Raw genomic sequence first — 25,516 nt, 5'->3', positions numbered from 1 at the left:
TACATTTTCACATTCACCAACTTTGTTTTCTTGAGATATGCCATTCTGTCTTTATATATATATATATATATATATATATATATATATATATATATATATATATATATATATATAACTACTAGTGTATATATTTGTATTACCTAAAACCTTTCTATATATCCCATTATCCATTCTCACACAACATCTTTATTTCATTAGACTTATGTATATTTTTTTCTCGTGAAGGACCTTCTTTTACTGAACATCTCTTAACTACTTTTTAGGTTATAGCCTACGCATCAATCTTACCATCCACCTCAGTGCTTAAATCATTTATCACCATTCCAGTTCCTTCTAACTACAGTAGGCCTACTTTGGTTTATCTTTTATGTATTGTAACGGTACTTTTCTCCCCTTCTATCGAACTTAATATTTTGTTTTGTATTCTATATAATTCCCGAAATGACGGCTGTTCTTTATTCCTTTGTTTTGAAAGCCTCTTCCTTTTTTTTTAAATCAAATATTGAATTAACTGAGCCATGATGCTGAACCTATTCATCTTCGTCTCCTATGTCATATGTAACATTTCATTTTTTTTTCTATACCCTCATCTAAGTGAACATTCATTTTGCTTCATTACAATGATTTGCTATTGCATTTTAATTTTTGTGTGAGTAATATATATCACTGCTTCTATCAATATCTCTTTGTGCAGAAGCAAGACTTGCTGAAGATGTATTTTCTTCGTGAGACTTTCTTCTATACAATATTAGTTTTTCTTTTGCTTTCATTCATTAATCATACATACACACACAAATTACATATAAACTGTATATACATACATATATTTATATATATATATATATATATATATATATATATATATATATATATATATATATATATATATATATATATATATATATTGCAAGTCAATTGCACAGCAACTTTACAAATATGAATCCATAACACTAGAACCCCAACTTGGTTCGTCAGCAGTATCAAGCCAGTTATGATTAGTACGCTGTAATGTGGTTTTCAATCAGAGTTAGTGGTAGTGCAACAATGATTAGTGATAAAACACTTGACACACTCCTAACAGCTCATCTGTATATATTTATATATTTTTTTTGTATTTACTATGCAGTTTAAGTCATATCGAGACCACTTCACTATAAGTTAAGTGGCCTTCATGACCGTTCATTAACAATATCAAGACTTATGATTAAAATACTTGGTGATTAGCTTCATTACTAGTAAAACAGAAATTAATGACAGTTTTCTAATCATCTGCTTTTGCCAATATAGACTGGTATTGCCAAAATCCGATTCAGTTGCTCAATAAGAAAATACTGATAAACATTTCAAATCATACACTGTGTTTTCTCTCTCTCTCTCGTGAAAGGGATTCTGATCTTTTAACCTAAACCCAATGAGACTGTATTGCAATGAGGTGTAAGCAAAGGGAGTATGAAGTTTTTTCTTATATCTTGGCAAGTTGCAAATTGAAGACTGAGGGCTGCCATATATCCTGGCAAATTCTGCATGCAATTTTGGGGTTTTAGAACCACAACCATTATCACTATAGTATTCTATGCTTTGGAGCCATTATTACACCAAATAGGGGCTCTCTAGTACATAGACACCAATCAAAGGCATCAATGAATGCAAACAGCAAGAACGCAAGAGTCAGGCAGGACATAATCAGTAAAAAAACGGGAAAGCTTAAGAACAAAACAACTACGGAAGGAGGTACATACTGGATGGTGCTGGGATTCAGGGGATGGAATGACCCGACAATTTGCATCACATCACAGACTACACTCACTTGTCAGATGGCTGAACATGTAAGTAGTTTCACCCTACTTCTGTAATTTCCTTTTCAGTTTCCTGTTCGGCAGCAGGAAAGCATAAAATAAGGGGTGAATACAGTACAGACATTACCCTACATACAAATGAGTTACTTTCTGAACGGGTATTCGTAATATTTTGAATTGTTATTAAGTAGGTCTTAATGACTATTTAAGTACTGTACAGTATAATATGGTACTGTACATTTTTTTATCCTAAAACACAATACATTACTGTACACTACATACAGTACTGTATTTTATAGAGTACACTGTACTTTATTAATACAAATGATACATAAAACCTAAATAAATTGTGTGCAGAACAACATTTGAACTTACGGGTGGCAAAGGAGAGCCCTCTGAACACAATTTTAATTTACGATCACATTCGTTCGTATCTCTGAATGTTCGTAGGTTCAGTGGTGTCTGTTGTCTGTACAGTGTATCATGCAAGAACATATTTGAAAGTCTGATGACATTTTGTGCTTTTAAATATACAGGCAGCAGTTTTACACAATCCCAATAGCCCAACTGCTCCAAAAGGTGGGCTTCGAAAAACATTTTAGCTAGTGTAGTATATCAATTTTTTTTAATACAGTGTAGGATGTAAACAACATATAAATATAAAAAACAAACAATGGCATTTTGAAACTTTAATTAATGACAAATTACATAATCAACTGTCTTTTTGTACAATAGACCTAACATTCAATAAAAAATATTTAAGCTGAGAACTACAATAAACTACAATACGATGGTATATACAATCAACTGCATGTCTGTAATATATCTATATCTCAATAAAAATGACTTGGAGCTGAGAACTACAATACAAAGGTACAGTATAGACAGCAATTGCATGTCTGTACTATATTTACATTTCAATAAAAATAACTTGGAACTAAACATACAAGGGCATTTATACAGTATCATACATATCTATAAAAACACAAACAACTTACAATATCCAGTGACAATATTAAATACATTTAATAAAAAGTCACATGAAATATACCGGTACATGGGAACAGGAAAAGTGAAGGAGAAATATGTTTTCTATTAACATGGTACAGTATAGTGAAGTGTAAGTACATTTACAATTAGTATCAAAATAAATAGTGTCTAGAATTGACGGTTTCATATAGTACACCATAGGTTATGCAACATAATTCCTAACTGGCTAATATGAATCCTCAACTGCCTCAACTTTATAGTCTTCACTTTAATTGTTAAGAATAAGAATAGCATTTGCATGTACTGATATATTTGGATATTTTACCATACTATACAGTACATACCTTACACCTTACGAATTTTACACCGGCACAAAAATGCAAAAATTTTGGATGAACAAAAATAACCTTGAACCAACAAAAATTTGCTCTGTCCAACAACACCTTATGACGAGCAATTTACCTGTGTTTAACAATTTTGCTACATTTTTTATTAAATATTCTGGGAAACATTTGTTTGAATACACTACAGTATATGAATTCGTGACTCTTGATTTGTTCCCCTTATTCAGTTACCCCGGAATCTTCCATTCATGCAGTTATGAATGTGTAATCTTAATTTTGCAATGTGTTTTCTAAACTACTATACTGAATTTATTCATTTGGGTTAATTAATAAGCAACTTGTTGTCAAATCGATACACCGACATTTTTGTAATCAATTCTCACAAAACAATGTAATAAGCTATTCAAAAGAGATTTAGAATATATGATTTAAATCACTAACTAAAAAAGATAAAATTTTTTAGAATACATGTACTGTATATACTAAGTTTTCATAATAATCAGTTTTTTTAAACAAACCCGTCAATCAATAATGTTTTTTTAAACAAACCTGTCAATCTTTTATGTGCACACATTTTTGGTCTTGAAGTTCTCAGACTTAAAAGTCTTGTGCCTACCATACAGAAAAAGTATGGCAGTCTAAATAGTTCATCACCTGGATCTTGTATCACCACAATCTCACTAGTCATTTATGTGCTCAAATCACACTCAGGGGAAGCTGAGTTGCTAAATACATGAGTTTGAGTAAGTGTTTGTAGGAACCAATAGTGAACTTGGGGACTGTGTAAAACACAGCTCCCAAATCTGGCAAGTCTCTTAAGGTTTAGGACAGAAATACAATTACCACTCGCAAAAGACAGAGAGGCTACTAACTCTATGTCTTTGTGTCTATGTGTACCAGGAATGGATGAATGAAGATAAAGTTATGAAGTGGAAATGAAATGTATGTCTTCCTCTAAAGATCTCATGTAAACAAAGTAGCAAGCGTGGACTGATACCACCATGTTGCCTCTCTTTAAAACAGGTACCATTAAAGTTATGTTTAACGGCAACCAAAGTGCAGGGGCTGTGATTTCATGGATTAGCGCTCTTACTGTTCCACTTCGCCATTAGACATGTTAATGTAGCCGCCAAGAAAACTTAATATTAGCCAATATGACACTGTGTTCTTCAAAATCTGCTTCCTCTACTATCCTATATGGAGGAGCTGCCTGGAGATGTCACCCCTGCAATTTCTATTTCTCCATTGGTAGTGCAAATTATCAGTTCAGGGAACACAGAAAATCATAGTTGTTTGTGACAAAAGACAGGAGAGGGATGATGAAGGGTACTGTAAAACAATCCTGGTTACTTATAGTTTGGATAAAATTGCAGATAGAAGCAAATACATGAAAACATGACAAAGATGATTAATTATCCTAGGAAAGGTAATGCATCTAATTCTAGCTAACACGACATAAAAAAAAGAAGACCAGAAGAAAAAGAAAAACAGTACGAACAAGACCCAGCAAGGGGATGGTAAGATTTAAGTGGGGACAAAATAACACAGATTGATTTCCTATAAAGAAAAGGATTGCAATGTTATGCATGGTGAACCATACTAAACACAACACAGCTGCAAGCTAAGTTGATAGCAAGGGGCAAAGACATAGACCATAGGCAAAATAATAAACACATGGAAACTGAAAAATTAGGTGGCAAAATAAGAAGTGATGTGACAACTTGAAATTGATGTACTGGTATATACTGAGAGACTTAGCATAGGAATCAAAATTTAAAATTGGAAATTGTAGAAAAGAAGTCTTTAAATCCTGAACTGTGTCAAACAGACATCCACTAATGTGCTATACAGGAAGAAGAGGAGGGATACTTAGAGGCAGGTCACACAGGCAAAGATGATGATTTTGGAAGAATGGACTCAGATTCTCAACACGAAAGGATTTATTCTTAATTAAAAACTAAATTTTATTTAATATACTGCAACCCCTTAAAAATTTAATAAATTGGTACACTGAAAATGCTGAAGATTTACACATTTTTTTTCTGACCAAAATGTGTTATAAGGGCAAATGGGAAGGTGAGAGAAGAAGCACCATCTTGAGTTAGCCTTAGAAGCCTGTAAAATGATATTTTAATGATAAAATAAGGTTTGTTCACCTTACCTGGCAGATATATATATAGCTGTATTTCTCCAAATCCGACAGAATTTCAAAACTCGCGGCACCACGAAAGTACTTGGCCAGGTAGTTAGTACTCATTCCGCTGGGAGGCGGGAATCAAAACCATTCCATTTTCTATTCAGGACTAGTGCCACTGTCTCCAGAGGGGAGCGGAGGGCACTAAAAGTATATATATCTGCCAGTAATATGAAAAACCTTATTTTATCATTAAAATATCATTTTTGTTGTTCATGACACTTACCTGCCAGATATATATAGCTGAATCCCACCGTAGGAGGGGAAGAGACAGAAATAGGACTTCTGGGAAACAAATAAATGCAAGGCGAATGGCGCCTTGGTTCATACCTGTTAGCATAGCTGACTTCGAGGTTATCTGTCACCCAAGCCTGCTTCTGCTAATCCAGAGTCTCCAGCAAGGTAGGGACCTATAAAGCTGGAGATCCAGAATGACCTGTCCAGATGGTGACCACAATAGGACTAGATCATTTTACCATACAGAGGGAGAAGGAGCACAAAGATTGCCAGACCGCCCCTATCTAAGGTAAAAAAAAAGAACCTAGCATAGGCTAAAAAGTGGGATGTCACCTCAATGGCCACCAACAGCCAGAAATAGACAACAACAAGATTAAAAATACTACCTAATTCCCAAAAGGATAGGATGAGTGTGCCTTCTTCTCCCAACATAGTGTCAAGAAAATTGGGGTCCCAGCGAACAGAGCAGTCTTCAAATGTCGTCTCTTCATCTTGCAAAATCATGAAGGAATTCACTGAACTTACTTCTCCAGAAGTTAGCACCAAGAATATCACTCAGAGACATATTCTTTTGGAAAGCCATTTAAAGTTCGATAGCTCTAACTTCATGAGCTTTTACTTTCAAGTCTCTCATGTCACCTTCTAAGCAGGAGGAATGAGCCTCTCGAATAACACTTCTTAAAAGAATGCTAAAGGCATTCTTGGACATCGGGAAGATCAGGTCTCTTATGCCGAACACCGACAGATTGTCCCGATGAGCCTCCTAGTATTCTTGGTCTTGGCTAAGTAGAACTTAAGAGCCCTGACAGGACATAAGACTCTTTCTGACTCTTGCCCAAGTATTTCCGTCAAACCTTTGATTTCAACCATTTGGGCCAAGGAAAATGATTCTCGTTCTTGGCTAAGAACAAAAGGATTTAGGAGCATACAGCATTGGGACCCTTAGCCAATATGTTTGCTAATAGCCTGCACTTCACTGATCCTCTTAGCTGTCGCCAGAGCCGTTAGGAAGACAGCTTTTCCTCTCGAAGTCCGTTTTTGAGGAAGCTGTTCTCAAGACAGAGGTTCAAAATTACTAGACATAAGAAACTTCAGGAACACATCCAGATTCCAAGAAGGTGTCCTGAGTTGAGGAATTTTGACAGTCTCGAAGGATCTTAATAGATCGTGAAGATCCTTGTTATCGCTGACAAGTTCAGGCCTCTGTGTCTAAAAACTGCGATAACATGCTTCTATAGCCCTTAATCCAGTCGAGACTGCCAGTTTATTCTTATGCCTCAGATAAAAGGAAGTCAGCTATTTGGTACAGAGTCGTGGACGAAATCCTAGACTTCTTCTGCGGTGGAAAGGCATCAAAATGGCTAGCCCTGAAGAAGACTGGCGTTCAGCGTCCTCTTGAACACTGCTCCTCTTATCGGGAGGGCGAGAGTCCTAGCGAGAATTCCACCCCTTGCGTGGAGAGGACGTCACCCGGAGGACGAAAGCAGTCCTTGAGAATGCGGCGATCAGGCACGATCTCTGGCAGCCTCCTGGGCGACAACAGGAACTGCCGAAGGGACGTCAGATCGGTGGGAAGCCCCGTAACCTTCTTGCGGCTTCGAAGCCATGCCTTCTCCTGAGTCCTGGGAGTCTGCCGGACAGCGGTTCCAGGCCTTTACAGAAGCATTATGGGGCCGATCTGGCTCCCCCTCCACAACACTGGGGAGCACTACACTTCACAGCACTTTGGAGAGAAGTCACTTTGTTCTCGAGCGCCACGGATGGAACTCATGATCTGCGCCAGGGCAGACCCTCCACAGACACAATATCAGGGCCCGGAAGGCAAAACCACAGGGACAGGTGCAACATCAACTACGTTGGGATTATCAGGAGGAAATAACCTGACTCTTGCACACCCTGGGAGAAGCCTCCCTAACCCTGTCACGCTCCAACTTGCGACTTGCATCTGAATCATAAGACTTCCAGCTGCGCATCCGATAAAATGGTTCACAGGGGATCACATGGATCATCTATAGAAACAAACATGCCCCTACACCTCAAACAAACCAGAGAGGTCTCCAGACACCTTTGTTCCGGTAGCCTCACCTTACAATCACTCATACAACATACACGGAAACTAGCAGAACTAGAACCAGACATAGTTAAAGAGAGGTCACAAGCAAAATCCACAACAATCCAGAAAAGCTCTGTGCCAACCACTTCCAAGAATCAAAACAAAAAGTCAAGAGAATACTTAATGTGGGAATAAGCAAGTTAACGTGAAATCCAGAGGCGGAGGTACTGTAACAGATGTTAACAGTCCGGCGACAGAAAAAAAATCTGAATAGAAAATGGGAATGGTTCCCGATTCCCGCCTCCCAGCCAGCGGGAATGAGTACTAACCACCTGGCCACACTGACGTGTCACCCCTGAGTTTTTGAAATTCTGTCGGATTTAGGAGAAATACAGCTATATATATCTGGCAGGTAAGTGTCATGAACAAAACATCTTTTAATTTTGTGACACAGACTGCATAAATCCACACAGCAGGAATGATAATTGACACAGACAATGGAGAAGATCTTGAAGAGGTGTAGCTATCAAATGCTAATACTGTATTCAGTTGGTAGGAAGACTGCAATAAAAATAAGAATGTTGCAGACATCATTATTATTATTCTGGAGATGAATTCTATTCAGATGGAACAGGCCTGCAGGGACCAACTTGAAATCCAAGCTGCCAAAGAATATGATGTTCATTTGAGAGAAATTACAGATGACCTGGACATAATATTATGATGTGAAGGGTAGGGAGCAGCTGGTCGGAAAAAGAGTACAGTAGATGTAGGATTAGGAGGACAAGGACCAGCAGAAGGTTCAGAAAATCATGAAAAGGAGCATAGACAAAGATCTATATTACACTGTAGATGAACAAGAAAAGAAAGTAAACGAGAATTATTTCATGTAACCACACAAAAAAAAAAATTATGAAGATGATATGAAGGTGAGATCAAAAGATAATGAAAGATATTACAAAATGCAAAGAATTGCTGCCATTTCCATTTACATATGCCTGTTGTTACAGATGTTAAAAATCCATCTTCACAGCCACCAGGCAAATTTGAATTCTACTCTAACACCCTCAAACAATTCATTTAATGATCAAGACCTCAGAATGAGTATAAAAGAATTTGATAACTCAAAAGTTTACACACTAAGAGCACTGGAATGAGAGTGGAAATACCAATTATTGTTCTTGGTTATAAAACCATGCTAGCTATTTCTACAACTAAACTGAATTTTGCCCCTGAAATATTTTCCCAACTAAGACTCTAGTAAAAGAAGTTTAGTTATAAGAGAAACACTTCACTAACATATAAGACTGGCTTCTTCCATGAGATTATATGTGGATTTTGCGCAGGTCCTGATGAAGTGATTACTTTTGTACAAAATACAAGAACTGTAAATGGCTTCAATCCAATATGAGTTTCCATATGTAATCTAAGATGAAACTTCTATGATATTTATTACAAGTCTAAGGCTTCTTTTCCATATGACATCTCATGTGTGCTTTGAGATGACGGGAAGAGAAAAACTACTTGGACACTCCGCACATGCATAAGCCTTCTCTCCAGTGTGAATCTGCTTATGCCTTTTGAGATGGCTTGAGTGAGAAAAACTACACGGACATTCTGTGCAAGAGTACGGCTTTTCTCCCGTATGAATTCTCATATGGGCCTTGAGATGACCCACTTGGGAAAAACTACTTTGACACTCAGCGCAAGTAAATGGTTTCAAACCAGTATGAGTTCTCATGTGTATTTTAAGAGTATCTGAACGAGAAAAAGAACCTGAACATTCGGGGCAAACAAATAACTTTTCTCTTGAAGGTGACTTCTCTCCTGTATGAATTCTCATGTGTTTCCTGAGACTATGCAACTGAGTAAAGCTTTTCTGACAGTCACTGCAAGTGTAAGGCTTCTCTCCTGTATGAGTTTTCATATGGGTTTTGAGAACATTTTTGAAAGCAAAGCTTTTTTGACACTCAGGACAAGTGAACTCTTTCTCTCCAGTATGAGTTTTTAAGTGTATTTTGAGACTGTTTAAATAAGAATATCTATTAGGACATTCAGGACAAGCATAAGGTTTTCTCTCTCCAGTATGAGTTCTCATGTGCCTTTTGAAACTATCTGAATGAGCAAAACTACTGGAACATTCAGAGCAATTGTAAGGTTTCTCTCCAGTGTGAGTTCTCATGTGGACTTTGAGACTTCTTTTGAAACTGAACGCATTTTGACACACAGAACAAGTGTAAGGTCTCTCTCCAGTATGAGTTCTCATGTGCTTTTTTCGTTGACTTGAGCTAATAAAACTTCTCTGACATTCACAACAAGCGTATGGTTTCTCTCAGTGTGACTTCTCATGTGAATTTTTAGATTGCTTGAATATGCAAAAGTTTTCAAACATACAGTGCAACTGAGCGGCCTCTCTCCTGTGTGACTTCTCATGTGTCTTCTGAGAGTGCATGATCTAAGAAAACTTTTTTGACATTCCGAGCAAGTAAATAATTTCTTTTCCTTTTCTTTATGAGATTTCACATGGATATTCAGATTATTCAAGCGAGTAAAAGTACGCTGACATTCAGGGCAAGTGAATGGTCTCTCTCCAGTATGATTTCTCTTGTGGGTTCCCAGTTGACCTGAGGGAGAATAACTGCTTTGGTATTCATCATGAGTTGCAGGCTTTCCCCTTCCATATCAGTGTTCAATGAAAACATCTCCACATTTTCGCAATTATTCTCATCAGTTTCATAAGGGAATTTCTCGCAGAAAATCTTTTCACAAGATTTAAAAGGGGTGACAGACTCCTTTGTGACTGCTGTGAGCAACTGTGCATTTCCTTTTCCAATAATTTTCTTTCCACTTTCCTCATCACAGCTCACATAGTCTTCCTCACTCTTTAGAGAATAGCAGGCGTAGTTACTGTCAATTTCATTGCTGCCGATAAATTCTGGCTCTTCCTTGACTTCTACAGAAGGCTCTAAAAACAAAGGGCTACCAACTGTCATTTCAGTAAGATCCTCTTCTAAATTTTCTTTTCGTTGTTTGACTGTAGGCAACGTTGAGCTTTCAGCTGCCATTTTCAGACCACCTGAAGGGTACTGTACTGAATCCTTGTTAGCTTTTGATCCAGACTGGACACAACTGAAGAAAACCTTCACATAATATAACTGCTCATCTGAGAAGAAGCAATTATGCAAACCAAACCTGCTACCACTACGTTTTCACACCAGAAATCTGTTTCGGATGTCATTTCCTTCTGTTTGGGATACTCTGAAAAAATGAAATTAAAAGAATCAGAGTAAAAACATGTTGTGAATCTCTCATAAAAAACAGTAAATCAGAAGCTTTAAATACAATTTCAGTGTCCCACAGTATAAAAGCTCACTTGACTTTGTTGAGTATCCTTTCAGGAAAAAAAATTAGATCTGAATGTAGACTCATTTTCTCAGATCTAAATTATTCTTAGTTTCCATTGGATTAACTTAACCATTCCAAACAAAGCTGGTACACCATTCGACCATAAGCTTAAGTGGCCAGTGATAAGCAAATGCCTAATCAACACCTCACTTCAATTCAGTGAAAAAAGGAAAGCTAAACATGATAATACTAAAGCTAGGAGTACTAAACTATGTCCAGCACAAGGCAATACTGCAACAAGAATTAAGCAAGAGGTAAAAAAAAAATTTATATATAAGTAAATAAGACCACAAGCTTTGCAATCAAAGGAAAACTGAAATGAACTTGAAACTCAGGGATTGGAAATGGCCCAATTTCAAGTGCCTTCATCAACATTTGCAAGAAAAAATTACACTACTGTACTGTAAATATTTCAAAAGTAAAAACTGACCAACAAGACAAACTTAACATCAAAAAGGTGAACAAATCAGCTAATCAAACAAACTCCATACTTGCAGTTAAGTGACACTACATGAACTCCAGACAGATGACAAAGGCAAGAGACAACGATCATCTCATATATCAACAAGGACATGATTGAAAATACCACTGCCAAACAACTGAATTGTATATGAAGCAAATTGCTGTTTACATAGTATCATGTTTGTGTCAAAACAAGCGTATGACGATGATAATACAGTGCAAATGAACTCCATTCTCCCTTCATGAGATCTCCTGTGTATTTGCATTTACTCACATGAAAAAATGCTCTCACAAGCATGATTTCACAAGTGCCTCCTGAGATGGCTCTGATGACACAACTACTTTGGTCCCTAGTGCAAGTAAGAAGATCCTATCCAGTATGGCTTTTCATGTGTATTCTGAGGCTATCTGAATTATCAAAACTTTTTGGACATTCGTTGCAAGTGTAGGTCTTCTCTCTGGTATGACACCTCATGTGTGCTTTGAGATGGCGGGAGAGAGAAAAACTACTTGGACAATCAGTGCAAACATAAGCCTTCCCTCCAGTGTGAATTTGCTTATGCCTTTTGAGATGACTCACATGAGAAAATCTGCAAGGACATTCGGTGCATGAGAATGGCTTTTCTCCTGTATGAGTCCTCATATGGATTTTGAGGTAACTCAACTGTGCAAAACTATTTTGACATTCAAGACAAGTATATGGTTTTTCTCCAGTGTGGGTTTTCAAGTGTCTTTTGAGACTATCTCCACGAGAAAAAGTACCTGAACATTCGGTGCAACTAAATAGCTTCTCTCTTGTATGTGACTTATCTCTAGTTGGTGAATTCTCTCCAGTATGAATTTTCATGTGTTTCCTGAGACTATTTAACTGAGAAAAACTTTTTTGACAGTCACTGCAAGTGTAAGGCTTCTCTCCTGTATGAGTTCTCATATGGGTTTTAAGAACATTTTTTAAAGCAAAGCTTTTTTGACATTCGGGACAAGTGAACTCTTTCTCTCCAGTATGAGTTTTTAAGTGTATTTTCAGACTATTTAAATAAGAATATCTGTTAGGACATACAGGACAAGCATAAGGTTTCTCCTCTCCAGTGTGAGTTCTCATGTGCCTATTCAAACTATCTGAATGAGCAAACCTACTTGGACATTCAGAACAAACGTACGGTTTCTCTCCAGTATGTGTTCTCATGTGAACCTTAAGACTTCCTTTGCAACTAAAACTATTTTGACACACAGAGCAAGTAACAGGTCTCTTTCCCGTATGGTTTCTCAAGTGAGTTCCTGGCTGATTTGAAGGAGAGAAACTGCTCTGGCATTCATGATAAGTTACAGGCTCCCCTTCCTTATTAGCATTCGGTGATAACATTTCCACATTTTTGCAATTATCCTCATCAGTTTCATATGGGAATTTCTCACAGAAAATTTTTTCATGAGAGATAAATGGGTCATCAGCATCCTCTGTGATTACTGTATGTAACTGTACATTTCCTTCTCCAATCATTTTCTTTTCCTTTTCTTTATCACAACTCACAAAGTCTTCCTCACTCTTTATAAACTGGCATGAATAATCACCATCAAATTCATCACACCCAATAAATTCTGGCTCTTCCTTAACTTCTATAGAGGGCTCTAAAACCAAAGACCTATCAACTTCAATTTCAGTGAGCCCCTCTTCTAAATTCTCTTTTTGTCTTTCGATTATTGGCAATGTTGAGGATTCAGCTGCCATTTTCAGACCACCTTCAAAATACTGTACTGAATCCTAGCTAGCTTTTGTTAGTATGTCAGCTTATTTCAAAAGAAACTTCAGAACTGGACACAATTGAAATACACCTTCATATAACTGTTGGTATGTGAGGAAGCAATTATGCAAACCAAACCTACTACCACTATGCTTTCATACCATAAACTTGTGTTCAACATTACTTTCTATGTATTGAAATAGTAAAATATGATCCTACATCATTCTCTGATCACTTTTAATTACACTTCCTACTTCATATATCCTTATAAAACACTTCCTCACACCAAAACAGAATTTAATTTAGCAGACACATACTGTATAAGAAACCCATATACAGTACACTGAAACAACAATATTTCATTCGGCCAAGAACAGCTTTTAAAAAATATATAAAAGTATTATCTACTTTAACATACCATGTATAAGTTTGTAATATCACTTCTACAGAATTAACTGTATGATATTTTTGATATCCGATGCATGGTGGCAGATTGGAAAATCCTGTATTCTTCTCGATGATATAAGATAAAAACTAAAAATAACAAATCTCAAGTTTCCATAACATTACATCAGGAATCTGATGTCATGTTCTTCTGTTTGGGATACTCTGAAACAAACAAAATGAAAAAAATCAGAGTAAAAACATGCCTGGAATTGCACTTCTCGTACAAACAGTAAATCAGAAGCTTCAAACAGTATCAATGTCCCTCAGCATATAGGCTCTTTTTGACTGTATGTTAAGTACCCTTTCGAAAAAACACATTACATCTTATTGTTGAACTAAACAGTCATTTTCTCACCAGATCTAAATTACTCTTAAGCTTACCTTTGGGAATTAACTTATGCATCCCTTATAAAGCTTAGCAGACCATTCCACAAAAAGCTTTTGCCTTTTACCACAAACCACACTAACCTCTCATTTCTTTTCCATCATTCTAGATGGTCACTACATTTTCCCTTCTTTCCATTAATTTCCCGAGTCTCATATCTTGACTAGCCTTTTATTATGCAACTGACTCAGCACTTCTAATAACCTGTCACAATGCAGATTATCAGATGAAGGAATATATACAGATATAAGAATAGCATTTTTAGCCCACTTCTACAATATAACACAAGAGAATGTTGACAATTATTATTCTTAATGGTCATATATTAAAATAGAACAAGGCAAAAGGCAATACATTTCCATACCAACGACCTCACAGTAGAATAGTAAATGCATAAAAGAAAAACATAGCTAACACTATAATATAGTACATTCAGTAATTAATAGAACAAATGAATAAATACAAATAAACACTAATTTAAAAAGGAAAATTTGCATACAAACCTATTCCTTTACCTTGGCCTTATTTGTGATTTGCATGAATTCCCTGACATCATAATCCACAGTAGACCAGCGGACCTAGTAGGTAGGCACAAGCTCCCTCCGGGTTACCAGTAGTTAACTGAATTACTGTGTTGGCTGATGCAGCTGCAGAGAGTTGAGAGGTTGAGAAGAGACCATTAGTTTCAGTGACAGGTTTGTACATAACTTTTCAATAAATTATGTTTGCATATTCACACACCCATTACCTTAAATTAGCTGTAACACAATTTATGAGGAAAGGCTGTCCTGCTGACTACGGGTATAGTGACCTGAAGGCACCAAGGGTGTTCCCAGGATAGCAATGCATAACAAAACCAAAGATTCCAAGTAGACATGGGTCATGAGCTGGACTGTAATCCTACAAGAAACTGGATTTTGATTGGAAATGATGACAAGTATACAATATTTGAAGGGAGTAACTGCGGTACAACTCAGAAACAGTGTAACTTGTGACAGTGAAAATGATGAAGCAGAAGATTGCTGATGCAGAAACTTCTCTACCACTAGTGTCTCAGGAAAACGGCCAATAAAGAAACCCAAAGGTGATCATCAACTTGATACCTGGGTAAGGAGCAAAAGAAGTGATGAAAGATATGGCAGTCTAAAATGCAGGGCTTATACTGACTTCAAACAAATATTCTTGGGGCTAAACCTGCCATCTGTGGTTAGGTTAGGTGGGGGGTGAAGGGTGTAGGCTCCCTACGTTAGGTTATGTTCAGTCATCCTGTATTTTACTCATTTTCTGTTTTCCCACTCTGGTCCCCTGAATTGTAGGATATAAGGGTGGGGTCCACTCTCTCTGTAACTTAGTTATTTGCTAACAAAAGCTAATGTCAATAAGGTTCTAAGTTCGGTAGAACTATGGGGTTGCTCCGCACAGGGTATTACCTTGGAAATTAACTTTAACTGTAGTATTTTGTTTGCTTATCAACAATTTATTGTTATACTTTGGCAGTCAACTGTAATTAACATCAGAACATATGTTTCTGTATGCTGGCCATCCTGGAATGCTACCTCACATGCGAAGTGTTATAGGGAGCTTTTGGTAAAAAGTGGAGACTCCTTCACTAGGGGGCAGAGCCTCCATGGTAAGTTAAGTATACCTTAGTTTTACCAGACCACTGAGCTGATTAACAGCAACACAGCCTAGTTATGTTAGGTTAGGGTACGTTAGGTTAGTGGGCTACAGTTCCCTTTAAAACAGGTTTCCTTAGCCAGTCCCTTCTTGAACATATGGCTCCCTAATGACTTAATATTGCGCGGAACCATTCCATAACAAAAACATGACAGTCCGTACGGACCTACCCGGCAGTTTTACCCTAATTTCTTTCAAAAAATTATAGCAACTTATCAAAACCGTAATAAAATTTATTATATAACTTTCACGGAGATTTCTTACCTTTAAACACGAGCAACTAACGTTAGAAACCACACTATCAATGATGTTATATAGATAGTGTCAAAATGTTATCCTTGGTTTATAGATACAAAAGATAACAAAGGGATGACGGGAATTCTGTGATTGGGGTTCTGAGGGGGTGGGACCTGACGTCATAGAGGAGTTAGTAGTAGTAATTGTGGAGGTTCACCTATGAAACGGCTCCCCCTCACGTTCTACTTGGTCTGTTCTAACGGTTGGTCAAGTTTACTTTTTCTGCAGGGTTGCTACCTTTCGATAGATGTGTGAATGGGAAGATATTAGCTACTGATTAGTGTTTATATTCAAGCATACACTATATGGTTACTGCTACTATACCACTGTGGACAAAGTAGTAACATATTCTCTAGATTTCCACTTGCTGCTATTCACTGCCCTGTTTGGTTTGTTTACCTTTTTCTATCTTCTCCAATTATCTATCCCCACCGTTTTCTAATTCAGTTCTATTTACATCAATGTTACTTCTATGATGTTATAATTCCTGGTTTTCTACCTGATACTCTAAAACTTCCAAAATTAATTGCTCATTTATATACCCGTTCCAATATTTTGATCAGAGGTGTTTATGACTGTTTTCCTTTAAGCTGTTCATTGTCATCTCATATTAAAGATTATTCCTGTTACTGTTGGGTGTACTCTTCAAATAGTTATATAGTGTATGATGAAACTACTTCATATCTTTGGCCGTAAATCTTGTTGCTATCAAAATTGTTTTATGTACTTATCTATTTTTTTTTAAATTTACTTCTTGTCTGGTTTAACTTAACTATCAGTTCCACAATATACATAGTTACATATGTTAGCCCTTTAAAGTATTGTTATTTAGCAACAACTACCCATCATGAAGTCTTTCTGCCATATGCTCTGCTTTGATATGGGACCTATTCAAGTGTTATCGAAAGCTGTTTCTCAAGTTACTAAAGGTAATCACCAGTTGTTTAATTTGTATCACTGTCTTTGTAATTGTCAAAAATTGCCATTTATTCCCCTTTGAATAAAATTTCCTAGTTTTCTTGAATACTTATTTTGATGTATTTCCCAGTTTTTATGAAAAAATACGTTGATGTGATTGTTTTGCTCCACAGAAGAAGTTTTTATTATATTAACTATAGCAATGAGTTTTGTATAAATTAGTACATTAATATTTAAAGTAGTAAAACACCTTTTTCGCAAATTTTATCCATCTCTATAAAATTAAATGACGTCTGATTGCAGTGTTGTCAAACTTCTTCCTGTGGAGAATGTATATGTTATTTCCTTGTTGTATGGGCACATGCCAGTAGTTTAAGCTTGCCTTCTGGACGAAACCCTTTTTTTTTGTATGTTGGGTTACGATTAAACAACTTAATGTTTGTGTTTTAGTTGATGGTTTGTTACGTAACCTGTAGTTTTGTAGATGTGACAACTGTGCTATCCAATGTACTGCTCCCGAGTTTTCTTCCAGGGTGAGAACATGAAGCTCGGCCTGTTTCTGCAGCAAACTCCAGAAAGGCAAGTTGTAGAAGAAATTCTCATGTAAAATCCAGCCCCATCACCTCGTGAACTGTCGTCGTGATTGCAGTAATTTCTTCATAAGAATATTTTGAAATCCCCTTTTTCTTGCCATTTATGTTTTCCTCTATCGAAGTAACGTAACGTTTTGTCAATTTTGCAGTAATATGTTAATGTTTTCTTGCTTCTTAATGTAACTTGGATGATTGTTGTGTCCTTTAAATATTAATTATATGTGTTAAACCTTTTAAATGCGTATTTGTGAACCCGTGTGGCATCACCCAAAAAGAATTGGTGCAGGAAATATAGTTGATTGTTTCTCAACTGCACTTTGTTGGAAAAAGAATATAATGTTTCTTGACTTCATGGTACATTTAAGTAAGTTAGTAAACTCCTCAGCACTGTAACTTGGTCTCATTCAAAGCTAGGGCAGGAGGGCTTAAGGTTTGAATGAATCGTACCGAATGTGGGCCTAAAACTTTAAAGTTTCACCACATTCTTTGCTAGTTATAGTAGTATTTTGCTTTGGTCCTTCGAACGAACCGGATGCCATAACGATTCACAAAGGATTTTTTTGGATGTTAAAGATAATTTACGATAAAGTTCACGTTGGTGATGGATGGCTATAAAGTCATTTTAGTGTAGCTGGCACGTGTCCAAAGTTATTTGGTGAGCAGGGTAAGGTATTGAATTACTTGGAGTGTTTTGCCAAGTAATCTATTGTTTATGGAACATTATTGTTCGTATTAGTGATCACTCTGTAAAGAAATTCTTGTTGAATTTCGTAGCCATTTTTGAACTTAGGTTTTCGTGACTAGATTTATTTTGTGAAGTGATGATTACTGGAGTGTTTTGCCAAGTAATCTATTGTTTATGGAACATTATTGTTCGTATTTAGTGATTACTCTGAAGAAATTCTTGTTGAATTTCGTAGCTATTTTGAACTTAGGTTTTCGTGACCAGATGTATTTTGTGAAGTGATGAAGAGCACGTGGTCAAATTATCTATCATTCAGTGAATGTTATTCGACCTATGAATAAGATTAGTTATATTTTCAATCAGGTTTAGATAATTTGCCATACCATTTTGATATTTGAGCAAGTTTCTTATTGATCCATTAACAAGAAAATGGATTCCAAGATTAGGGTAGTTATTGAAAGGGAAATTGTTCCTTACAAGATTTGCTTGATGAGACAGATAACTGCATTGGTGATAATTGATACACCAAAATCGACCTTTGTAATGTATGAACGTTGTCTTATTGAGGGTCTACGACGTTTTGAAGATAGTTGGTCACAGAATGTGACGATTCTTTCACAGGATAGTGAATATGATAGTTTATGGAAGTTATAGAGCAATAACTAGATGTGTAAGGAAAGCTATTGCTACTGCACAGAAAACTATGAGCGAGATTGACACGGGAGATATAAATCAACAGCCCGCTTTGCCTCCTCCTTCGGCTCCTATTAACCCTCTCCCTCCCCCTAAACTCCCAGCAATTAAGATACCTGAATTTAGCGGTGGGGAAGAACAATGGCTTGCATTTTGGGATATATTTAACAGTTTAGTTCACGATCGTATGGATATTTCCAATGTGATTAAGTTTTCTACCCTCAGAGCTAGTTTAAAGGATAACGCCTTTAAAGCCATAGAAGGTTTGCCTGTCACTAATGCCAATTATTCAGTAGCTATTCAGACCCTGGGGAGAAGTATGATAATAAGGACAAATTGAAACGTAGACTTATGTCCAAATTAACGCATTTAGTCCCTCCCAGTCATACAATAGAGGATTTGAACACGTTCAAATTGGAATATGAGAAGATTATCTTACAAATGAACACATTGAATTTAGATGTAGAGGCCATGAACCCCATTTTCTCTAGTATAATATGCGAGAAATTATCACCTGAAACACGTAAGGCTATAGCTAATAAACATAATAGTATGTCTCTTGATTTAAAGCAAATTTCCTCAGGTTTGAAATATGTTTGTGAATTAATGGAATTTTTGTTACGAAGGTGAGAATTCTAATAAGAGAAAACGTGATCAGGGTAACTATTCTAAAGTGATTCCCCTCAAATGTGCAAAACGTGCAGAGAGCACAACAAAGTAACAGTAAGCCTAGTAATAGTAGTTCTTACCATAATTGTGTGTTTTGCTCGTCGAACCATGCCTCTCGCGATTGTAAGACTTTCAAAACCATTGATAGTAGAAGGGACAGAGTTAAATATTTAAGATTGTGCTTTGCTTGCCTCAAAAGGAGGTCATTTATTCTCTGAATGTAAGAAACAAACCGGAAATGTAATATGTGATGGGCCTCATTACCCGATGATTTGTAAGAAAACAGAAAACCCTGTTAATCCTGCTCCACCAAAGTTGAGTGTAAATAGTACTAATGTTAGTAAGTCAAATGTTAATTCTGGGAAATCTCATAATGATTCTAAAGGTGCTGTAAGTAAAGTGATTCCCCAGTAGTTATGACTGCTTCTTTGGGTATTGATCATTCTCAGACTAATAAGAGTTCTGTTTCTGACTGCTCTTCCTACTGCTAATGTAATTGTGTCAGGAATGGACATCGTTCCTTTGGGAGAGCACTCTTTGATTCTGGTGCACAAAGAACGTTTATTGCAGCAGGAATTAGTTCATAAGCGATCTACAAATCCATAGCAACAGTAGCCTTAAAGGTAAAACCATTTGGCAGTGATGCCATGGAGTTAATTGTAATATAGTAAGAGTTGTGGTGAGACTAGGTAAGATTCGTACTGTCATTAATGCCATTGCATTCGATAGTTAATTCAGAATTTATTCTCCAGGTTTAAGTAAGTCAGCTGCGTTCTTGATTATAAAGGCATAAAATTAGCAGATAATGATTTAAATTCAGATGAAGTGAATGGTATAGAATTGGTCATTGGAGCTGATTACTATGGAAAATTCATTCACAACAGTCAAATTTGCTCTGGAATACAGATATTGAATAGTTCTGGCGGTGCACTAATTTTGGACCTCTTCCTAGTTGGTCTTATGACAACGTAGAATCTGATGAGATTACTACATCAAATGTATGTTGTTCAAGAATAAGTAGAGGAAATCCCTATTAATTCTTGTTGTGAAGTTAGAAAATTATGGGATTTAGAAAGTGTTGGTATTCGTCAATCTGAAATTAGTCCTGAAGAAAGAGAATCAGTTAAGTGTTTTTGGATAAAGTAAAAGGGTTGACAATAAGTATGAAGTGTCCTTGCCATTTAAAGATGAAAGTAGACCGCCTGTTAACTATAGAATAGCCATTGGTCAATTAAATTCCTCGCTACATAGATTCGAATCTGACCCCTCCTTGTATGCGCATTATGATAAGATTATCCAAGATTACGTTCAGTCTGGGTTTATAAATTAATTCCCTCAGGCTCCTATTATAGGGCATTATTTACCCCACCATGCTGTATTGAAGGATTCAGAAACAACTCCCATTCGAATAGTTTTTAATGCTTCTTCCAAGGCTAAAGGAGAACTTTCCTTAAATGATTGTTTATTAACTGGTCCCTCATTAACTACTAAACTTTTGATGCCCTGTTGAGTTTCCGTACAAACCCAGTAGCTGTGATTTCAGATATCAGTAAAGCCTTTTTAAGGATAGGCATTTCACCTGACTGTCGTGATTATTGCAGATTTCTATGGATAACTGATCCCTCCGATTTGAAGTCTACTGTAACTTACCGGTTTTGTGTAGTTTGTTTTGAGCTACATGCTCCCCTTTCTTGCAGCAAACCTTTTGCATCATTTATCTTTACATGATAATCCCTTGCATCATCTCTGATGAAGAATTTCTATGTAGACAATTTTAGTAAAACTTACAAGGATGTGTCAGTCTTGATGGATGAGTATCAGTAATAAATGAGATTCTTGAAGATGCTAATATGCCTCTACAAGAATGGGTCGTAATGATTCAGAGTTTAACAGAACCATAGATGTTATCAAAGAAAAGAGTGAACGTTTTGGGTTTAGAGTGGTATCTAACACAAGATGAGATGTCACTGAAGGAAGTAAATTGTGAGTATAGAGGACCTTTAACCAAGCGAAAGGTTTTTATCAGTAATAGCTCAATGTTTGATCCTCTAGGATTATTGTCACCAATACAGGTGAGAGGTAAATATTTTCTTAAATGTTTGTGGAGTAACTACGGGTGGGATGACCCTTTGCCAGAATCATTATGTTCAAGGTTTGATGAAATTTGCAAGTGTATTAGAAATGTAGAAAGTTTAAAGTTTCCTAGGTTTGTTGTACATCCTGAATGTTCCCACTTACATGTATTTTGTGATGCCTCTAACAAGGCATGGAGCTGCTGCCTATGTGATTGATTTCAAGAGAAGTGTAAGCAATTTACTGGTCAGTAAGTGTAAAGTTGCACCAAACCCTAAACAGACTATTCCGCGTTTGGAATTGACAGCCTTGTCCTTGGGTGTGAAACTTGCTGGAAGATTAATGCAGAATGATGATTTGAGATTGAGTTCTTGCACTCTCTGGAGTGACTCCATGGTTTCTATTTGTTGGGTGAAGAATAATAATAGTAAAATTCCCTATGTAAGAAACAGAGTCACTGAAATTAATGAATTCAAGTTTCCTCTACAGTATACCCCCTCTAAGGATAATCCAGCTGATATTCTATCCAGAGGTAGTACTAGTAAAGATTTAGCGCAAAATTCCTTATGGTGGAATGGCCCTAAATGGCTTTTAACTGGTGATTATCCCCAATCTTTAGCTACAGAAACTGTGCATGTTAATGAAATTCTTTCAGAACCTAAGTTTGTTAACCCTCCAACCCCATTAATTGACATCCCACGTTACAGTAATTTAAGTAAGCTTAAACGTATCATGAGGTCAATATTGCTTTTTTCTTAATAAATGCAGTAAAGGTTCTAAGTTTGTTGTTTGAAATGAAAGCACTTGTCCTCCTTGAACAAAAGCAACATTTTCTACTACCAGAATGTACCTCTGTGATAAGAATTCACATGGGTGTCCATGGATATTAAAATTTCTGTAATCAGTTGAACTTATTTGTTGATGAGGAAAATCTAATTAGGTCTCAGGGTCGCATGAAAAACGCTTCCATGTCTTATGATACTCAGTGCCCAATGTTATTGCCTTCCAGAAGTTATTTAACAGTGTTGATAGTTGAACATTTGCATAGACATCATCACCATTGTGGTGTCAATTCTGTACTGGTATTGTTGAGAGAAACTTTTGGGTACCGAAAGCACGACAAGTTATCAAATCAATTCTATCAAAGTGTGTTTTGTGTCAGAAGTTAACCAAGAAACGGTTGTGTTTGCCTCCTCCTCCACCATTACCCACAGAAAGAGTGAGATATGATAGATCTTTCCAATCAGTAGGAGTTGATTATACTGGTGCTATTAATGTTTTTGATCATGAGACTGGCTTGGAGAGAAGGTCTTTATATGTCTATTTACCTGTACTACGAGCAGGGCAGTTCATTTTGAATTGACTCATTCCATGACTGCTTCCGATTTCCTACTGGCTTTTCGACGCTTTGTAGCATATCATTCTCTGCCGAGTCTGATTATATCTGACAATGGTAGGAATTTTGTTGGATTTAATAATTTCCTGAAGGAAATTATGGATGAACCAGAGGTAAAAGTCATACCTTGAAGGAAATTGTGTTAATTGGAAGTTCATTACACCGCGAGCCCCTGGTCTGGAGGCTTTTATGAACGCCTTATTGGTGTTCTAAAGGGATGTTTGTCCAAAGCCTTATATCACAAACGTGTATCCTTTGAAGAGTTGAGAACTCTACTTGTTGAGTTTCAAGCTGTGATAAATTCTCGACCACTGACTTATCTCTCCTCTGATCGAGATTGTGAGGCTTTGACTCCCCTCCATGTTACTTTATGGGCGAAATGTTTGTATTTCCCCTCCTCTTAACAATTCAGCAACTGATGACCCAGATTTCATGAGTTCAAGTGATCTTAGAGAACAATATTTTAGATTATCATCAGTGCTTAGAAAATTTGAGAACTCTTGGAAAGAGACTATTTAGTGTCCTTGAGAGAAAGACATTTTAATTCTAGTGATTATCTCTCTGCAAATGTGAGAAAGTTGGGGACATAGTGATGGTAGACTTAGAAGATCATCTGGGAAAGGCTATAGATCCTCCTCTCATTGGGTAAGGTTACCCAGCTGTTTCCATCGTCTGATGGTGTGATTAGGTCTGTAGAAGTGAGAGTGAATAATAAACTATACATGAGATCAATCACAAAGCTCGTACTTCTGGAATTAGCCGAGAGGGAATTTGATAGTGTCGTAACTCAGGAGCCAGATAGTGTGCCTCTGAGTGGTACTAGACCTCGGCGTGCAGCAGCAATCCGCTGTGATCAAGAGAGAAAGGATTTAATTTCTATGGATGTACTCTAAAATGTATATTTGATTTAAATTTTTGATGTGTTAAGATGGTCACAGCTGCATAGCGTTATTCAATTGAATTCGCTCCTGGGTGCAGTTGTGATTACTTCTAATTATGATTCTTTCTTGGGGGAGAATGTCAAAAATTGCCATTTATTCCCCTTGAATAAAATTTCCTAGTTTTCTTGAATACTTATTTTGATGTATTTCCCAGTTTCTATGAAAAAATACGTTGATGTGATTGTTTTGCTCCACAGAAGAAGTTTTTTATTATATTAACTATAGCAATGAGTTTGTATAAATTAGTACATTAATATTTAAAGTAGTAAAACACCTTTTTCGCAAATTTTATCCATCTCTATAAAATTAAATGACGTCTGATTGCAGTGTTGTCAAACTTCTTCCTGTGGAGAATGTATATGTTATTTCCTTGTTGTGGGGGCACATGCCAGTAGTTTAAGCTTGCCTTCTGGACGAAACCCTTTTTTTTTTTTTTGTATGTTGGTTACGATTAAACAACAATGTTTGTGTTTTAGTTGATGGTTTGTTACGTAACCCTGTAGTTTTGTAGATGTGACAACTGTGCTATCCAATGTACTGCTCGAGTTTTCTTCCAGGGTGGGAACATGAAGCTCTGCCTGTTTTCGCAGCAAACTCCAGAAAGGCAAGTTGTAGAAGAAATTCTCGTAAAATCCAGCCCCATCACCTCGTGAACTGTCGTCGTGATTGCAGTAATTTCTTCATAAGAATATTCTGAAATCCCCTTTTTCTTGCCATTTATGTTTTCCTCTATCGAAGTAACGTAACGTTTTGTCAATTTTTGCAGTAATATGTTAATGTTTTCTTGCTTCTTAATGTAACTTGGATGATTGTTGTGTCCTTTAAATATTAATTATATGTGTTAAACCTTTTTAAATGCGTATTTGTGAACCCGTGTGGCATCACCCAAAAAGAATTGGTGCAGGAAATATAGTTGATTGTTTCTCAACTGCACTTTGTTGGAAAGAATATAATGTTTCTTGACTTCATGGTACATTTAAGTAAGTTAGTAAACTCCTCAGCACTGTAACTTGGTCTCATTCAAAGCTAGGGCAGGAGGGCTTAAGGTTGAATGAAATCGTACCGAATGTGGGCCTAAAACTTTAAAGTTTCACCACAGTGCTCTCTATGAGTTAACTATATCTTTTACATTCTATAATCAGTATCATACATTATTAATACACCAGCACTTCAACTTAATATGTTGTGTGACAAAGATGCAAGACCAGGTAGCATAGGATACATGATACCGCCCCGGCATAGCCTTCATGTGAAAATCTGGGTTTTTTTTCATTCCTTCACTTGCTAGGTAACATTGTTTCACTGAAAGTGTTGAGTAAGGTCTTGTTTACTGTGATTTCGATATGAATGCAATTTAGGCTGAAGGCCAAGCGCTGGGACCTGCAAGGTCATTCAGCGCTGAAAAGAAAATTGAGAGTAAAAGGTTACAAAAGTGTAACAGGAGGAAAACCTCACAGTTGCACCATGAATCAATTGTTAGAAGAGAGTGGAAAGTAAGATGAAAGAACATGACTGGAGGTAC

General features: G+C 36.6%; 2 protein-coding genes across 2 annotated transcripts; both read right to left on the bottom strand.

Moving 5' to 3' along the window:
• Nucleotides 1-8,952: 8,952 nt before the first annotated feature.
• On the bottom strand, nucleotides 8,953-11,934 carry LOC136852982 (oocyte zinc finger protein XlCOF6-like). The gene has a single exon (XM_067128069.1). It carries the CDS (start codon nucleotides 9,878-9,880, stop codon nucleotides 9,101-9,103), a length of 780 nt encoding a protein of 259 aa, XP_066984170.1. The 5' UTR covers nucleotides 9,881-11,934; the 3' UTR covers nucleotides 8,953-9,100.
• On the bottom strand, nucleotides 10,463-16,199 carry LOC136852979 (gastrula zinc finger protein XlCGF57.1-like). The gene is made up of 3 exons (XM_067128066.1): nucleotides 15,994-16,199; nucleotides 14,568-14,699; nucleotides 10,463-13,829 (listed from the first exon to the last, which is right to left on the bottom strand). Exon 3 carries the CDS (start codon nucleotides 13,205-13,207, stop codon nucleotides 11,852-11,854), a length of 1,356 nt encoding a protein of 451 aa, XP_066984167.1. The 5' UTR covers nucleotides 13,208-13,829; nucleotides 14,568-14,699; nucleotides 15,994-16,199; the 3' UTR covers nucleotides 10,463-11,851.
• Between the last annotated feature and the right edge of the window lie 9,317 nt (nucleotides 16,200-25,516).

The sequence above is a fragment of the Macrobrachium rosenbergii genome, chromosome 26 (genome assembly GCF_040412425.1).
Source record: "Macrobrachium rosenbergii isolate ZJJX-2024 chromosome 26, ASM4041242v1, whole genome shotgun sequence".
NCBI classification, from domain to species: domain Eukaryota; kingdom Metazoa; phylum Arthropoda; class Malacostraca; order Decapoda; family Palaemonidae; genus Macrobrachium; species Macrobrachium rosenbergii.
The sequence above is the reverse complement of the archived record's forward strand: the minus strand, read 5'-3'. Positions and strand labels throughout refer to the sequence as shown.

Coding starts and splice junctions, on each gene's coding strand:
- LOC136852982 (XM_067128069.1), bottom strand. CDS start 9,880: ATGAGAACTCATACTGGAGAGAGACCTTACACTTGTTCTGTGTGTCAA.
- LOC136852979 (XM_067128066.1), bottom strand. CDS start 13,207: ATGGCAGCTGAATCCTCAACATTGCCAATAATCGAAAGACAAAAAGAG.